Source organism: Phalacrocorax aristotelis, chromosome Z (genome assembly GCF_949628215.1).
Source record: "Phalacrocorax aristotelis chromosome Z, bGulAri2.1, whole genome shotgun sequence".
In the NCBI taxonomy this organism is placed as follows: domain Eukaryota; kingdom Metazoa; phylum Chordata; class Aves; order Suliformes; family Phalacrocoracidae; genus Phalacrocorax; species Phalacrocorax aristotelis.
This window is the reverse complement of record NC_134311.1, coordinates 15,721,271-15,736,923: the sequence shown is the minus strand read 5'-3', so window position 1 is coordinate 15,736,923 and position 15,653 is coordinate 15,721,271. Positions and strand designations below refer to the sequence as shown.

Genomic DNA, 15,653 nt, shown 5'->3' with positions numbered 1-15,653 from the left:
TATCCAAAGATCATTTGAGGCACCAAACCATCCTGCTTACATATTTGTAACCAGAGATGGAGAGTTTTACATACCAGCCTTGATGTTGTTGTTATTCTGAAATTCTATAGCTGCTAACACCCATCAGGTCTGCAAGCAAAATTTACCTCCTTCAGTCAACATTTATTCCACAAAGATGTGTCCCTGTGAGAACAGCAATCTTACGCCCTTACGATGACTCTCCTCATTTCCTCATTTGATTTTACCTGCCCAGTCCTCCCTGCAGCTGCAACTATCACTGCTGCTGTACTCACCAGTCAACAGTTGGCTACATTTTTACAGAGATGGGGTTACAAAACTTGGGCCAGCCAAAGCAATATAAGTTGCATCTGCATATTGACAAATATGTCAGTCACACGTATTGACTAATACCAGTAGTGAATCATAGTTTTAAGAAAGTGACATGATTACAGGATGCTACAACAGAAGCAATGAGAATTTACTTTTTGCGTCTACATGGAGTATAGCTTCCAGTAAGTATCCTACCAAGAGTAGGAGAGAATTACAGGATACCCACACAAAATGCTAACGATGCCAAAGAAAATAGAATAATGCAAAAACTGAATTTATAAAACTGTAAACTCTGTTTCACTGTAGTAACTATGTCCAACTGCTACGAAAATTACACTTCTAAGTTGTTCCATGTAGATGCAGTTTAAGTTTAACTCAGATTTATAGAAGTTTACATGTATAAACTATCAGGAATTGATTCAAGATAAACGAATGTTAAAACAACTTGCATACAAAAGGTTATGATTAGCTGCAGAAAACAAGTACAGACTATGCTGACCTGAGAATTACTGCTTTTTGCTCTTCCACAGTGGACAAACATAGAAAATGCAATACAATGAAATGAGTTCTCATATTATTTAATATAAGGAGCATATTATGTTCTATGAGTATAAATGGTATTTTCATTGGAATCTTAGTGACACCATAAGTAAAAATAATTCATTCTATTCACTTAATTTCTTTACAAAACCTTCTTCAATGGTGTGCTTGATGAGCCACTTTTTTTGCTTCCATGCCCCAGCCTTGTAACCAACACATCATTTTTAAAGGCCACAATGGTGAGTGTGTTCTGACCTTGGTCTGGAAATGGATTCTATTTCCTTCCTTCCACATTTCTGTTTGTAAAGTTTCCCCTGGAAAGACTGGTTTTGCAAAGCGAACCTAATAAAAAAAAAAAAAAGAAAAAAGGGAGGGTGTGTGAGCAGATCTGTCATATGTACGTGCAAAGCTTAAAAGCATAGACTTCACTGAAATGAGAAAAAAAACCCAAAAATAAGTCAACCTGCAATGCAGAAAGCCTAAATATTTAAGTAAACATAGAGGCATTAAAATGTATGTAGCAATAACTAGAAGCAATTGTGGCAGTTAAGACACTGCAAAAGTCTCTTCCCCCCCAAAGAATTTATTATTTCCACTAAACCCAGAAAAATCAAGAAAATTAACTACAAAAAATGAACACACAGACCTTGATCGCCTTGAATCTGTTCACATCATTATTTGCAAACTGCTTCAAGACGTTTTTAGCAGCAAACCCAAAGGAGCATAGTCCGTGAAGTATAGGCCTCTCAAATCCTATTTCAAAAAGTAACATTTTAGCATTTGTAATATGAGGAATATGCATGTTGCTTCTACAAATATCTATATTTTATTCATAGTATTTTCTTCCAATAATGTTCTTAATCCTTTTTCTTTTTAGCCTAGTTTACATCACTGAAAAAGTGTCTATTGCCATTTATTGTTTCCTCTACTTTGAGGCAAAGGAAAGTGCTCACTGAGAACTGGCACTCCAATACTGCCTATGCTATATAAGACCCAAGTAGAATTAGTCCCTGTCTGTAGCGGTAACAAAATTAAAAATGAGCAGATATGCTGTTTTAGTACAGGTGCATAGCCACACTAGATACACAGTTACACATAAGTATGTATAAAGGGTAAGAGGTATTGGGATGATTAAAAAGAGGTGATACTAAGATTATTTGATGCTTCCAATTTTTAGTTCCTGTTCATGGTTGCTAGAAGTCTTCAAATATAGTGCACACTTCAAGATTAACTTTTCTTTATTTAGAAGTGGAAAAAAACAGTGAAAAGCTTTCAGACATTTTGAACACATCTAACAAAAAAAAAAAAAAAGAAAAAAATTTATAGTGTTTTTTTAATACTGATATTTTTGGTCAGGTTTCCTCGCATTTCTATGCTTTGGAGCAGTAGCTGAACATTGGCAGAGGATAATCTTTGTATTAGCACTGAATCTTTTTCCAAGTCCTGTCAAAGTCTCACAAAATAAACCTTTGAAAACTGGCCTGAGATTTGTTAAAGTGCAACAGTTAAGTTTTCAAGATATTGCTTGTACTGAGTATGTTCTGATCCCTTAACAGGTTGCTCTGACCCAACAGAGCATGTGAACAGTAATTGATCACACTTGCAACAGCCCATGGATTTGAGACCAATCTGTCCAGCTTTGGCTCCGAAGCCAGCTGCTTTGCCCGGAACTCATCTGCCATTCTTGGCTGCCAGAGTCTGTTTTTCCTGAGCTCTAAACAGCTCCTCATGGCATCTGCACAGCATGAGAAGTTGTCCCAAGGGACAACAGCTGGGAGAAAAAGGCTAAAGCAAAACCAAACAAACAAAAAAAAGGAGACAGTAGAAAGTCTAGCCTGCAGAGAATGAGAAGATACAGAAGAAGAAATCATGTAATCACAGAGTAGTAAGGGTTAGAAGGGACCTCTGGAGATTTGACTATTTCTACAGAAGGAGACTCCACACCCTCCCTGGGAAGCCTGTTCCACGGCTCTGTCACCCTCACAGAAAAGAAGTTTTTTCTCATATTGAGCTGGAAATTCCTGTGTTCCATCTTGTGCCCATTGCCCCTTGTCCTGTCTTTGGGCAGTATTGAAAAGAGCCCAGTCCCATCGTCCTGACACCCACCCGTTAGATATTTATAGGTATTGATGAAAACCCCCCTCACTCTTCTCCAGGCTGAACAAACCCAGGTCTCTCAGCCTTTCCTCGTAAGGGAGATGCTCCAAACCCCTCATCAACTTGGTAGCTCTCCGCTGGACTTGCTCAAGCAGTTCTACGTCCTTCTTAAACTGGAGAGCCCAGAACTAGACGCAGTACTCCAAATGTGGCCTCGCTAGGGCAGGGTAGAGGGGGAGGATAACCTCCCTTGACCTGCTGGACACACTCCTTTTAATGCAGCCCAGGATACCATTGGCCTTCTTGGCCACAAGGGCACATTGCTGGCTCATGGTCAGCTTGTCGTCCACCGGCACTCCCAGGTCCTTCTCAGCAGAGGCTCCTTCCAGTAGTTCAGCCCCCAGCCTGTACCGGTGCATGGGGCTGTTCCTCCCCAGGTGCAGGACCTTGCACTTGCTCTTGTTGAATTTCATTCAGTTCCCCTGGGCCCAGCTCTCCAGCCTGTCCAGGTCTCGTTGGATGGCAGCACAGCCTGCTAGTGTATCAGCCACTCCTCCCAGCTTGGTATCATCAGCAAACTTGCAGAGGTCACACTCTAACCCATCATCCAGGTCACTGATGAATATAGTAAACAGGACTGGACCCAGACAGACCCCTGGGGAACACCACTAGTGACAGGCCTCCAGCCAGACTCTGCCTCATTGACCACAACCCTCTGAGCTCTGCTGCTGAGCCAGTTCTGTTGTTCAGATTTCAGAAGAAGTCACCTTCAAGACAGAGACAACGAAGCCAGTATGACTCAATGCTGGGAAAGATGGGAGTTCTGAGATGCGGCCCAAAGGGAAGACAAGGCTAGCAGGAGTAAGGATGAGAAATCAAAATTTTGACCCATTAGATTAGGAGAGGGGATGTGACGGACAGCCTAAAAGGAAAATGGGTCTGTTTTCTCACTATTAAGTATCCCACTCTGATCATTCTTCCATTTCAAACGTTTTACAGGAAAGAATATACACACTTTTAATAGCACTCTGTTTTTTATACACTGTGCACAGAGTATTTCTGAAAGCACAAAGATATCGTGCAGTCAATTTTAAAACAGGTTACTGGCATTATTTTAACAGTATCAGTATTCAGTATCTCTCACACAGAATGTTATAGTGACATTTAGCTCTTTAGAAGCTTAGATCAATTCACCATGCAGGAACAAAAAAACACCACTATTTTCAGAACTCAGAAACAGAAAAATATATGGTCGTATCCTCCCCAGTGTTTTCTTTAAAGAACTAATGCATACTTAAACTAAAATCCAATCAAGTTACTTCTTATCTAGTCTAAAATTAAAACAAAGCAAATGTTGCTTTCACTTCCTAATATCTTGGAAATACTCACAAGCTACAGGAACAAAGGAACAAGAATGTAAACAGGTGTTTTCATGCAGTATATATCCTCTGAAACATTACCTACAGGAATGATTAACAGTAACCCTGGAATGACCTGAGCACATGACACTGAATGCTTGCTTCCTGTGCATGCTGGTGAGAGCCCATCAAAGAGAACATTGACAGAGATTAAAGACAAGAAGGTGTGTGAATGTGCCCAAAGAAAAAAGCTTTTGTGTAACTAGAAAAAAATATTTGTGGAATATCTCTACAGTCATTTTCTTCTTTGCCTGAACTTACATTTAGTGTAGGTATTTGAGTAGGAGACTGCCACAGTTCCAAAATCCAGTGTGGCAGTTTTCTATTCCAACAAAGAGACTACCTTATCTACAGAGTTAATTTCCCTTTTCACTCTGTATAAGTGTCAGTGCTCCTTGTGTGAGCAGGTAGAAAAGGTAAGGTTTTTATAGGATTATCATAATTATTTTAAACACTGGGGCTTCAATTATAAACATGTATTTTTCTCCTCCAGCATCTCCAAGAGTAATTGGGTGATTCCATCTAAATATTTATCCAAAATCATCAGCTGAACAAACAAACAGAATGGTTTAATGAACGGGGAAAATCTCTTTATGGACTCTGGTATTTGATTATAATTATTTATTAACACAAATTTACATAGAATTATGCAAAACAGTTAACCAAACAATTAGTATCTACTTATGAAAGGACACGATTTGTGGAAGTATGTTAAGCATGATCTGAACAAGGAAGCTCTGCTCTATTTGTCTGGGTAAGAACACCATACAATGATACTCATATATTAAAAAGAATTCACTGGAAAACTGCAGACCAATTATTACAGACCAGTACTTTCATGTAAAGTTTATGATGATAGCATACATATTCAGGAAAATTTCCTGAGTAAATCAAATTACTGTCTGCCTGGAGTAATCACACTATGCACAGACCCTTCTTTAGTAGTTAACATCTCTGCAACAATCAGTTAGCCTATGGTCTGTTGCTTTGGCATGTATCATTACATAAATGAACAAGCTACTGTGCTAGCAAGAGGTGCAGTTAAGCAATTTCTTAGAAAGAAGTGCTAACAAACTCCCTCTCTCCCATGCTCCTAAGATTCCTTGGGTTGAGAAGACTACACAGAAGCACAGAAAATTCCACCAAGACCAACATAATCTCAAAATTATTTACATGGAAAGAATTATCTATCAAAGAATTTATGTAATTCCTTTTGAAGCTTTTGACAGTCAATTATTTCTGCTTATGAAACAGAGATTGTAAAGACAGGATAGAGGTAACAAATAAGCTCTAAAAGGAAAATAGGGTAGGAGGCAGGTTTCCATCGTAGTTAGAGTCCAGTCATCATTCTGCATTCCCAGCTACAAGAAGCAATGCTTTAAAGTGTCACACATAACTTTGAAGACATCTAATGGTGACTCTAAGAACAGCTATAAAAAAACCACTATTTTTTCTAGCTTGTTAAAGACAAAAACTATTAAAAATACATTTACACCATCCTTAGTCCAAATATTAATACAGTGGTATCCCTCAGCTCACCTCCAAGAGCAGCAAAACTTGGATCAATGTGTAAAGGATTCCAATCCCCACTCAGCCGGTACAAGGCAGCCTGTGGAAACAGAGAAAGAAAAATGGGAGTCTAGCTGTGCTTTGCAGAAACAAGCAGCAGTCACTCAAAAAGTCAGATTAATAAACTTACCACAATCAATTTTACTAGTCCTTAGATAACATACTCTACAACAAAGCAGGTAAAATAGAAATTAAATGTTATTGTGCAGACAAACTACTGAAGCTCCAGGGAAGTGTGCCAAGAACTGTGCGTGGTCTTTGTACAAAATAAAATAATACCACTGCTTAATGGGAGGAACAACCAACGTACTCTGCTGACATACAGATCCAGCTTGACTAAAATTTGGCAACAGTGATGTAATGGTTTTTCTAGAATTTGTCGATAGGTTCTTTAGCTTTAAGTATAATTTTAAAGAGTCTTCCCCCATGACAGATTCACCCACAATGAAAAAAAAAACTTACATATTTTTTTAAATACACACACTACCATGATTTTTTTCAACATTTTATTTATCTTACAGAGATCAGAAATACCCTTACCCTTCCATTTTAAGAGTATCGTGATTGACTAATCGTGATACACTTCTCTCTCACAATCTTTATGGGTAGCTGGTCCCAATATTAAAAACAAACAAACAAAAACCCAAAGCAACATGTCAAGCTTTCCAGAATACTTTTGCTTCGGTAGTAAAAAGTAGAGAAATACAGATTTACTGTACTGTACATACTGTAACTGTGAATAAACCTGAGAAATTATTAAGAACATGGCTACTGTACTACTACAGTTTTCTGTCTCTGGGTGGCCTTAGTCTTCTCATTATCAAATCTTATGTTTGCTGGATGTGTACAGTGGCCAGCAGTCCATAATATGAGAGGTATGACAAGCCAACCTGTACATCTTTCTGGTCTAAAAGCTTATCCCCTGGTCACCAGCTTCCACTGAAATCCAGTGACTAAATGACTGTGTAGTACTCTCCAGTACATTTCCAGAAGTACGAAGAAAATCAACACATCACATTAACTAACACTAGTAAAGATTTCAAAAATTTAGTAGTTTTAAATTATGGCATATATAAATTGAACATTAATTTAATTGAAAGAGCTTTTAAACTGAACACAAATTTTATTTTAATTGAGCACATTATTGGCCTTTGGAACCCCTTATCACTAAACATTTTTTTCCCAGCATTTTGAACTGGTATAGTAAAAAATGGTTTGTCTTTATCTAAGTGAGGGTAAACTACACTAAATTCTGCTTGGAGGAAAGAAGCTAACAGATTCCTCAAAAGGGAGGGGGGGGGAAAAAAAAAGATTCCCCAAAGGACTTATTTTCTGATACATGCCTGACACTGTTTTTTTCTATGAAATCTGAAGCAAAAGGCAGCATCACTAAAGAGACTCTGAACTCATGTTATCATTTTAATCCATAATCCATTTGGTTTATTTTTAATCTGTCAATATTGAGGTCCATTTCTTTAAGCGTATACAGCTTTCACACTAAGCTCTAATTCTCTCTTATTTGTCCTGGTAGCCTTCACCAATACAGTAAATGTTTTGAGTCTCAGTTATGGTGGAATATAGAAGAGCTTGTCACTGCTTCTGTGTGTGAGAGCTGGACACACGCACTAAAAACAGCAAGAAGTGTCCTAAACTACACCATAGCTTAAGCACAAAAATCTTAGAAAGACAAGTACTAAGCTAATGCTTCTCCATGGCTGCTTACATTGTTGTTTACTCTTTTTTAAACACTTCTGAAAACAGATATATCAGTAAGAAGACATCACTGGATCTGAAATTTCTCACTGTAACTCTACTTTTGCTCAAAACACGTATTTATTATAGTTTGTTTTGTAAATTTTTTTTTGTAATTATCTTCTAACTGACCCTATAAATTCTTAGGAAAATAGTAGACACTGAAAATTTCATACTAATGTAAGACTACAGTTTAGATGGGTCCCAGATTGACCTTCCAAAAGGGACAAAGGAGAGGGCAAATACTTTGCTGAAGGAACAGAAAACTTGAAATTAATCTTATAGCATCACCAAGCAGTAGAAATAGCTAAGATATCTCACCTGGTGAGAAGAATAAGTCAAGCTTTCCTGAAGGCAGTATCCTCCAGTGCCAGGACTCTTCAGCTAGCAATCTACAAGCCAAATCAAGTCCAAAAGAGCAAGCCAAATGGACGGCCAAGTGATCCTATGCCACAGAGGCCATTCGATAGGGGGCACCCAAGGACTGTGTGGTGAAACACACAGTGCTGCTTGAGCGTGAAACAGGAAAGCAAACTATGATAATGTAAATATTTACACTCTCCTACACCACTAAGGCAGCCGGAGTGAAGTGATGAGCGGGAAGAGACACCTGGGAACGGGCTAACAATTACCATCCATGGAGAGCACCCGCTTCCTTCACTTACTTTTCTCTCTTATCTCAATTCTCTCACAAATAGAACAAAAATGAGGAACTGAGAGTGCCATCACACTCCCACTTGCACACATAAGAAACCCACAGCAGCAGGGGTTCAGAGAACAGGCACATACGGCTCTTCTGACATGCTGTGTTTTCACTTATCCCCACTCTTTCCCTGAGCAGTTGTTAAAACTGTTTTCACTGTTGAAAGGTAGAGATGAGCTGCTCTGACGTACCACTGACTTCTTTGCTACAAGCTGTCTAAGGCCTTATTGCCACTAATATCAAAGTTATAACACTATGAAAGAGACTTTTAGTGAGGAACAGACCCTTAGTTACTTTTTTTTTTTTTTTTTAAATTAAAACCTCACTATTTAAAGAGAGTTGGTCTTGACAGAATTCTACAAAGTAGAGTATGACCCTTCATTACTGAGGTTTTCTTTCAAGAAAAAAAAAATCTAACAGCAAATGGCCACTCTTGAGAACTAGAATATAAAAATTGCCAGGTGTGAAATAATGAAATTCAATAATCAAATTACTTCTTAACTAAATCAAAATTCTAAGGTCCCACTTTCATTCTTCCATTAATTTGAATCTTTACAAAAGCTGTCAGGAGGCTATTTTCACACAGGATCTGTTGTAATAAATTTTAATTCAAACTAAATAACATTTAGTTGAAGTACTGGTAAATTCTATTTATGTATGATAAAAAAAGACAATTTTTTAAGCTCAAATCTCAAATTTAGCTATGCAGCTGTTGCTTACTACAGCTGTAATAAGAACTAGCCATTTATTTCAGGTCGTAATAAGCGCTACTTGGAAGACAATACTACCAAATGCTTTTTCAAAATTACTGTAGGAAAAAATACTTGTGCTTCGCTAACAAAATGAATGTAGCATTTAGGAAATAACTAAGTTCAGAGGATTAAATGTAATCAATGTATTTAACCAAAAGTCTGGTGCATGACTATAGGAGACTCTCATGGCTTAACCCCACCCAGCAACTAAGGCCCACACAGCTACTTGCTCACTCTCCCCCAGGAGATGGGTAAAAGTGAAAAAACTCACGGGTTGAGATAGACAGCTTAATAATTGAAATAAAAGTAAAATAGTAGTAGTAATAATAATAATATTAATATACAACGCAAGTGATGCACAATGCAATTGCTCACCACCTGCTGACTGATGCACAGCCCATCCCCAAGCAGCGACCAATATCCCCTGACCAACTTGCCCCAGCTTATATACTGACCATAGCATCATATGGTATGGAATATCCCTCTGGCCAGTTTGGCTCAGCTGTCTTGGCTGTGCCCCCTCCCCTCCCGGCTCTTGTGCACGTGGCAGACAAGAGCATGGGAGGCTGGAACAGTCTTTGACTTAGTGTAAACACTGCTTAGCAACAACTAATGTATTGGTGTGTTACCATCATTATTCTCATACTAAATCCAAAATACAGCACTGTAGCAGCTACTAGGAAGAATATTAACTCTATCCCAGCTGAAACCAGGACAGAGACAATACTTATATTTTTGTACTTTCAACAACTAGAGCGTCACTGGTCACAGCTGGAAAACACATAGACTGAACTGGATAAAACAGTTACACAGCAGGTTATTTCAGACTCAGTGTAGCAAAGTCAGGTCTGCCAACAAACCTCATTTACCAGAGTCTTCGGTATTACTTCCATATATAAATATATAAATCTGTATGAGAACAGTATTGTTTTAAAGCCTTGTTGGCTCTACTTTCTATATTCCTCCAATAATGACATTTCCTGAAGTCCTGAGTGATAGCATTAAAAGGAAAAGTGATGCATCCTTGGAGGATGACAAGAGTCAATTGATGTGGGGCATTAGACTGAAGTCAGTCATAATATGGTTAGATTGTTCTCCAATTAATAACACAAACTGTCAGGCCTCATTTCCTAACAATTTAGGAGTTCTGCCAGACCACAAAAGAAAAGGCGATATCCAACCTGTCTGTGCCAATTTTTCAGTCTTGCCTGCGGACTGCAATAAAGGTCAGTGGTAAAGCTAACAGAAAAGGAAGCCAACTATCCATATATTTTCCCTTCTAGCTAGGGAAGAAAAGAGCTCTTCCAAAGAGCTCTCACCACGTATGTGTGGGTATATGTATACACACACATATGTGTCTGTACAGATATGTATGTGTACTTTACCTAACAGCTTATTTAAGTAAGAGCAAGCCGTCAAGCAATCTCGTGAAGAAAAAGCAGCCACAAATCCCATCTACAGATTTCAATGAGCTCTGATTTACACTAAGAATAATGAATGCTTCCAGTTAAACTGGCAGTGCTGATGTTTCAAGGACTCAAATTTAGCATAGTACTTAAGTAATTCAGTGTACTAAGCAGCTACTCTGACTGTCTGAGATCTCCATTTGCCATACCTTCTTTTTTAATTAATTATCTCTGTAAGGAGATATATTAGGGTAAGGAGGATAGGGTAAGGAGAGATATGAGGACAGAGCAACTGGTAGAAACCAATACATAGAAAGATAAAAGGGTTTATTTGTTCCTCCAGATAGCCAACTATTTTCTCAAAGTAGCTGTATGTGGAAAATAAAGAAAATAGACGACTTAGGTTGCTCATAATAGTTTCCAATGCCTAAATTTATTTTCTGGAAATCTGGATCACACATTATTCTATTTTTTAACAAGATTGTAATTAAGGGATACAAGCGTATAGTTTCCTGGATTACCTGAGATTTGCAGTTATATGTTCTTAGTGGTCTAGACTATCCAAACACTACTTTATTCCCTACACACCTTTTACTCCCTAAAGAATAAGAATTACTAAAATGTTCAATTAAAACACCTTCACATGAACAGCTATAAACAGGAAGAGGTGTAATAGGTATAAAATGGGGCTACATCTTTTCTCGTTCCTCATCCCACATTATTTGTGTCTTTACTGTTCATCCCTACCACATATTTTTCAAATTTAAAATCAATTTATATATTCTGGCAGAGGCTTCACAGTACATTAGCCTTTTTTCAGTAGCATGGCAAATGTATAAGAAGTCCTTCCTTTGACAGTGCCTCTCTTAAAGAGCAACAAACCACTTTGGTTTGGGGAACTTCAAATGGAACAACAATTTTTATATCCTTTACCAAGACACGCATAGATATCAGGATGAGACAAGCTCCTGGTAATGAAGAGCATGATGTTTAAATGAATGACTGCCAGGCTAGTATCTTTTATTCTTTTATCATCTCAGCACACAAAAATCTGACCTTCCCAAAAGCATAACATCTAACAAACTTTTAAAGTAATTACTTACACATGGTCACTCACTATATAATTTCAAGGCTTCTGAGAGTATCATCTCTGCATATTGAAATCTCCAAACAAATTAGCAAAACATTATCAAATCCTTGCAAGGGCTTTACATCCCTTGATTTTGCTTGTATCATCCTTTGTTGTTATGCACTTTTTTCTGGCATGCTCTCCATTTCTATGAACCTACTGCAGCACTTCATTTTCTCTATCATGAAACAAATTATTTATGCTACAAAGAGAAAAAAAATCACCTGAGGCTCTCTTGTGCTATTCTCTGAAGTTAATTTAAATTTACATGTTTTCAGGCAACACTGTGCTGTGATCTTTACAAAGCAAGACATAAAAAAAAAATTTGTCCTGTAACCATATTTTCCCCATCCATGCACATGTTTCCATCATCTTCTCTCTCACATGACTTTATTGCACTCATCCGAAAAATGACCTTAACTCAAAACACTCACCTTCCTACAACTTTTTTCTTCTCATCTGTCTAAAATAAGCATAAAATCTCTAAATCTCTCCTTGGAAACAAACATAAGCTGGAAATAACCAACTTTTTTTTCCATATAATATTACTTTATTCTATCTACACATACGTTCTACAAAAACACGCACAAATATTTATATACTGTTAAAATGAAAACACACATGAAATCTGTGTAGAATAAGAGATTACTTTCCACAGATAAGTATCCACATCCCAGTTACACAGACGCTTGTAAGGGTCTTACCACACCATCCTCAAAGTAAACCAGTCATAGTACTGAACCTGTTGACAACAGGCAGAAAACATTTTTACAGTAGGTTTTGGTTTAATAATTCGTTAGGCTATTATATGTTTCCCATCCACATTCCAAGATGTCTTTTTAACAATTTTTTGTTGCAAAGTCTATTTTTAAAACAAACTAGATTTGTGCACAATCGCATTCACAATTGTTTCCAGTTGTATTAAGAACCGCAATTTTCGCTGAACTTGAGACAGTGAAAAACTAAACTCAGGTAACTAGAGGAGAGCAGTATGAGCAAGAGGACTGCAGGACTGAGAATGACTCAGGAAGGGAAAGACACTCCTGCAGTCTTAGTCACAGGATGCTGATGACACTCCTTGAAACCCGGCAGGTGCCAATTATTTTCTCCTCTTTCAGAGAAAATGGAAAAGAACTGTACAGTAGGAAAAAAAACAAACCACTAAAATGCAGCAATTTCTTCACACCCTGTCAGCCAATGCTTGATCTATACCTGGAACAGAATGCTTTACATAGCTTGCACATTTTAAATGTTATCAGGTTAGCCTAAATTTACTGAATCTCTCTAAAAATCTCTGAATGAGTGAAGAATCATTATATTCCCTAAATTGGCTTTTTTTAATGCTGCTGACTGTATCCCGTTCTCAAAAATCACCATTGGATGCTATCGCCACTCCTTTAAATGCTCTCTGGACTATTAAAATGCCTCATTTATAAACATCCTTACTTTATAGACTGGAAACTGTAAGACAGCAGAAGTGGTCATAATTGTCAGCAGCACAAACCAATTCTGGCTTTCCAATTTAACATCTGAAGGCCTAATTCCTCACAGCACATCACATTTTCAAAGTGCACTGTACAAGTTCAGAACAGAGCTGCTCTGAATTTCAATTTCAGCTTGTGATGCTCAGACACCCTCCTGCTACCCCAACTCCCAAATTTCATCTTTCAAACTCCATTGTCTGATACTCTCCTACTAGCCACTGATTAATGAGCACCCATGCCTAAGTACTTTGGGATGTCTGGGTAACAGCTGCCCACAGACCATAAGAATTTTATGGACAAAGCAAAAGAAAATCCATTGTCAAGGAACTGCAGCTCCAACCAGTCACTAACCATGAGATCATTTTCCTCTCATTACTCCTCAGAACACAACTTCTTGCAACAAATAACATAGGAAAACTGCCTTCCTACACTATCTCAGCCCATGCCTAGAGCCCTCTCTTTGCCTGTGGAAGGAGTTCTTGAAGGAGAGGGAACACACACACTATTTATGCCTGCATGACTGAAAACTGTATCATAAAGCATTGTATACAAAGGGGATTAAGCCTAAAAACAAAGCAAGATTTGAATTTCTATCTTTTTAGAGACTCTGCAACATTTAAAGCATTATTGCAGTTTTCCAAACGAAAGTAACTTAAAAATGACAGGATGTCAGAAACCTGTTGCTCCAACAGGCCAGTATTAGTCTCAGCTTCATCAGCTCTAACAAGGAATATAAAAAATCTTGAAAGCAAGGAGGGCCAATTTTTCTGACCGTGACCACAGAGCAGAAGTACCATGTGCTTGAGATACCCAAATTGCATGGAAAAGTAGCTCTGGCAGAAATTCATATGTGATAGCTCACATTATACTGCTTTGCAGAAACTTATAGTGAGAACAGTTTATTTCTTGGGAGGCAACCTGCACAGTACCAGAATGCTGTGAGTTTTTCAACAAGCAAACAAAAAAAATCTCATAGAAAGCCCCCAACAAACTTAGGACTCCATACCTGTTTCCTTCCTCAAAAGTGACCTGCATCACGTGGACATCATCCGCTCTAAATACCCACTACAGCTTATTTTGTGTGTCATTAGAAAATTAATTCCCAATAAATCCACACATTTGGAAAGGGAGTGAAAAGAAAACTCTGTGTACAGAGACAAAATTCTCCAGAGATACAGACTATTCAACGCCTGTGATTCTTCATTGCATTAGGAACCATTCAGCAAAATCTGTTTGATTAATTTAAGGACCCGGTTTGGAAACCGGCAGGACAAGAGTAGCTTGGTGATACTGAAGCTCTGTAACTACGTTAAACGCTCCCTACAGGGTTGAAATTGAATGATTCATTTCTTGCTAAACAGCTAATAGCCAAACACCCTCTAGACTTCTTGATCTTCTGTCAAAAGGTCTATTTTATTCAAAAGATTTATGGCAGTATATCTAGTAAAGCATAGCTCAGGTTACAGAGAGAGGACAAGCTAGAAAAATACTGCTGCACAAGCACATCTCTACAGGACAAGATGGGAAAAATGTCACTTAGTTCTTTGCAGAAAAATTCATAAACACATGGAAGAAGTATTTTATGTCCTTCTTCGGCAGGATGCAAATTTTAAGCCTTAAAGCCTTTTAGAAGGTCACATACTTCTAAATTTTTCTTAACATTTTTCATCTTTAAGCAGCTTACACCATGGTACTGCAACTCATTCATGAACACTCATTGGTGTTTAAAGAACTTCTCAGGAATGGGTACAGATTTCAAAGGGATAAACATTTATGATTCTACATGCTATTAGCCTTTGATACCACTAACCGAAAGGATTAGTTTGTTCTGCCAGTGGTAATTGGCATAACTCAGTCATTTTTCAAGGAACTGTAGGTGGCTGTACCCCCCATTCTGCTGAACACATGGTAAAGGCTAAACATGGTTATTAACCCCTCTGTTCCCAGCATCCTCTTCACTACGCAGCACTTCTTCCTGTCTGAAAACATGTAAAGAACTTTCTTCCTCTTGGAAAAAAACTTAATCCAATGTAGTTGAGTTAGAACTGAATATTCCTTTCAAGATAGCCAGAGTCATTGACTCCAATGAAAGATAGGAGTCATCACCGTAAACATTTTAAAAATATCCATTATGGTCTACTTGTCAGGAAGTTTACTACATGATGATGCTACGAAAAGTCAAGGAGGAAAATTGTTAATTATGAAGAGCAGTTCAGCCACATAACTGTTGTAACACAGAAACTGAGTGGTGAATGTCACAACTATCACTGGAAATCAATACAGTTCAGGTTAACATAAATTCCATCTGCAAACTGACTCTCTCAGTCTGTCTCATACTCTATACTAATTCAATAGCTGAATGGCAACAGTCATTTCTGCCAACGCCTTTTTCATTCATACACTAAGAGAAAGAATTTAAGAAACTTTGATGCAATTTGTGTGCCCAATTCCATTTCAAAAAGGATTTTAGGCA

The 15,653-nt window shown here is 37.9% G+C and overlaps 1 protein-coding gene across 1 annotated transcript in view; it reads right to left on the bottom strand.

Annotated features, from left to right (window-relative positions):
• The window catches only part of HSD17B4 (hydroxysteroid 17-beta dehydrogenase 4), a 74,999-nt gene that overhangs the window by 14,802 nt on the left and 44,544 nt on the right, over window positions 1-15,653 (bottom strand). The window contains exons 18-20 of the mRNA XM_075079969.1: window positions 5,925-5,994; window positions 1,517-1,623; window positions 1,126-1,212 (exon numbers count right to left, since the gene is read on the bottom strand). Of these exons, the coding sequence (XP_074936070.1) occupies window positions 1,126-1,212; window positions 1,517-1,623; window positions 5,925-5,994 (264 nt within the window). The remainder of the gene's footprint in view (window positions 1-1,125; window positions 1,213-1,516; window positions 1,624-5,924; window positions 5,995-15,653) is intronic.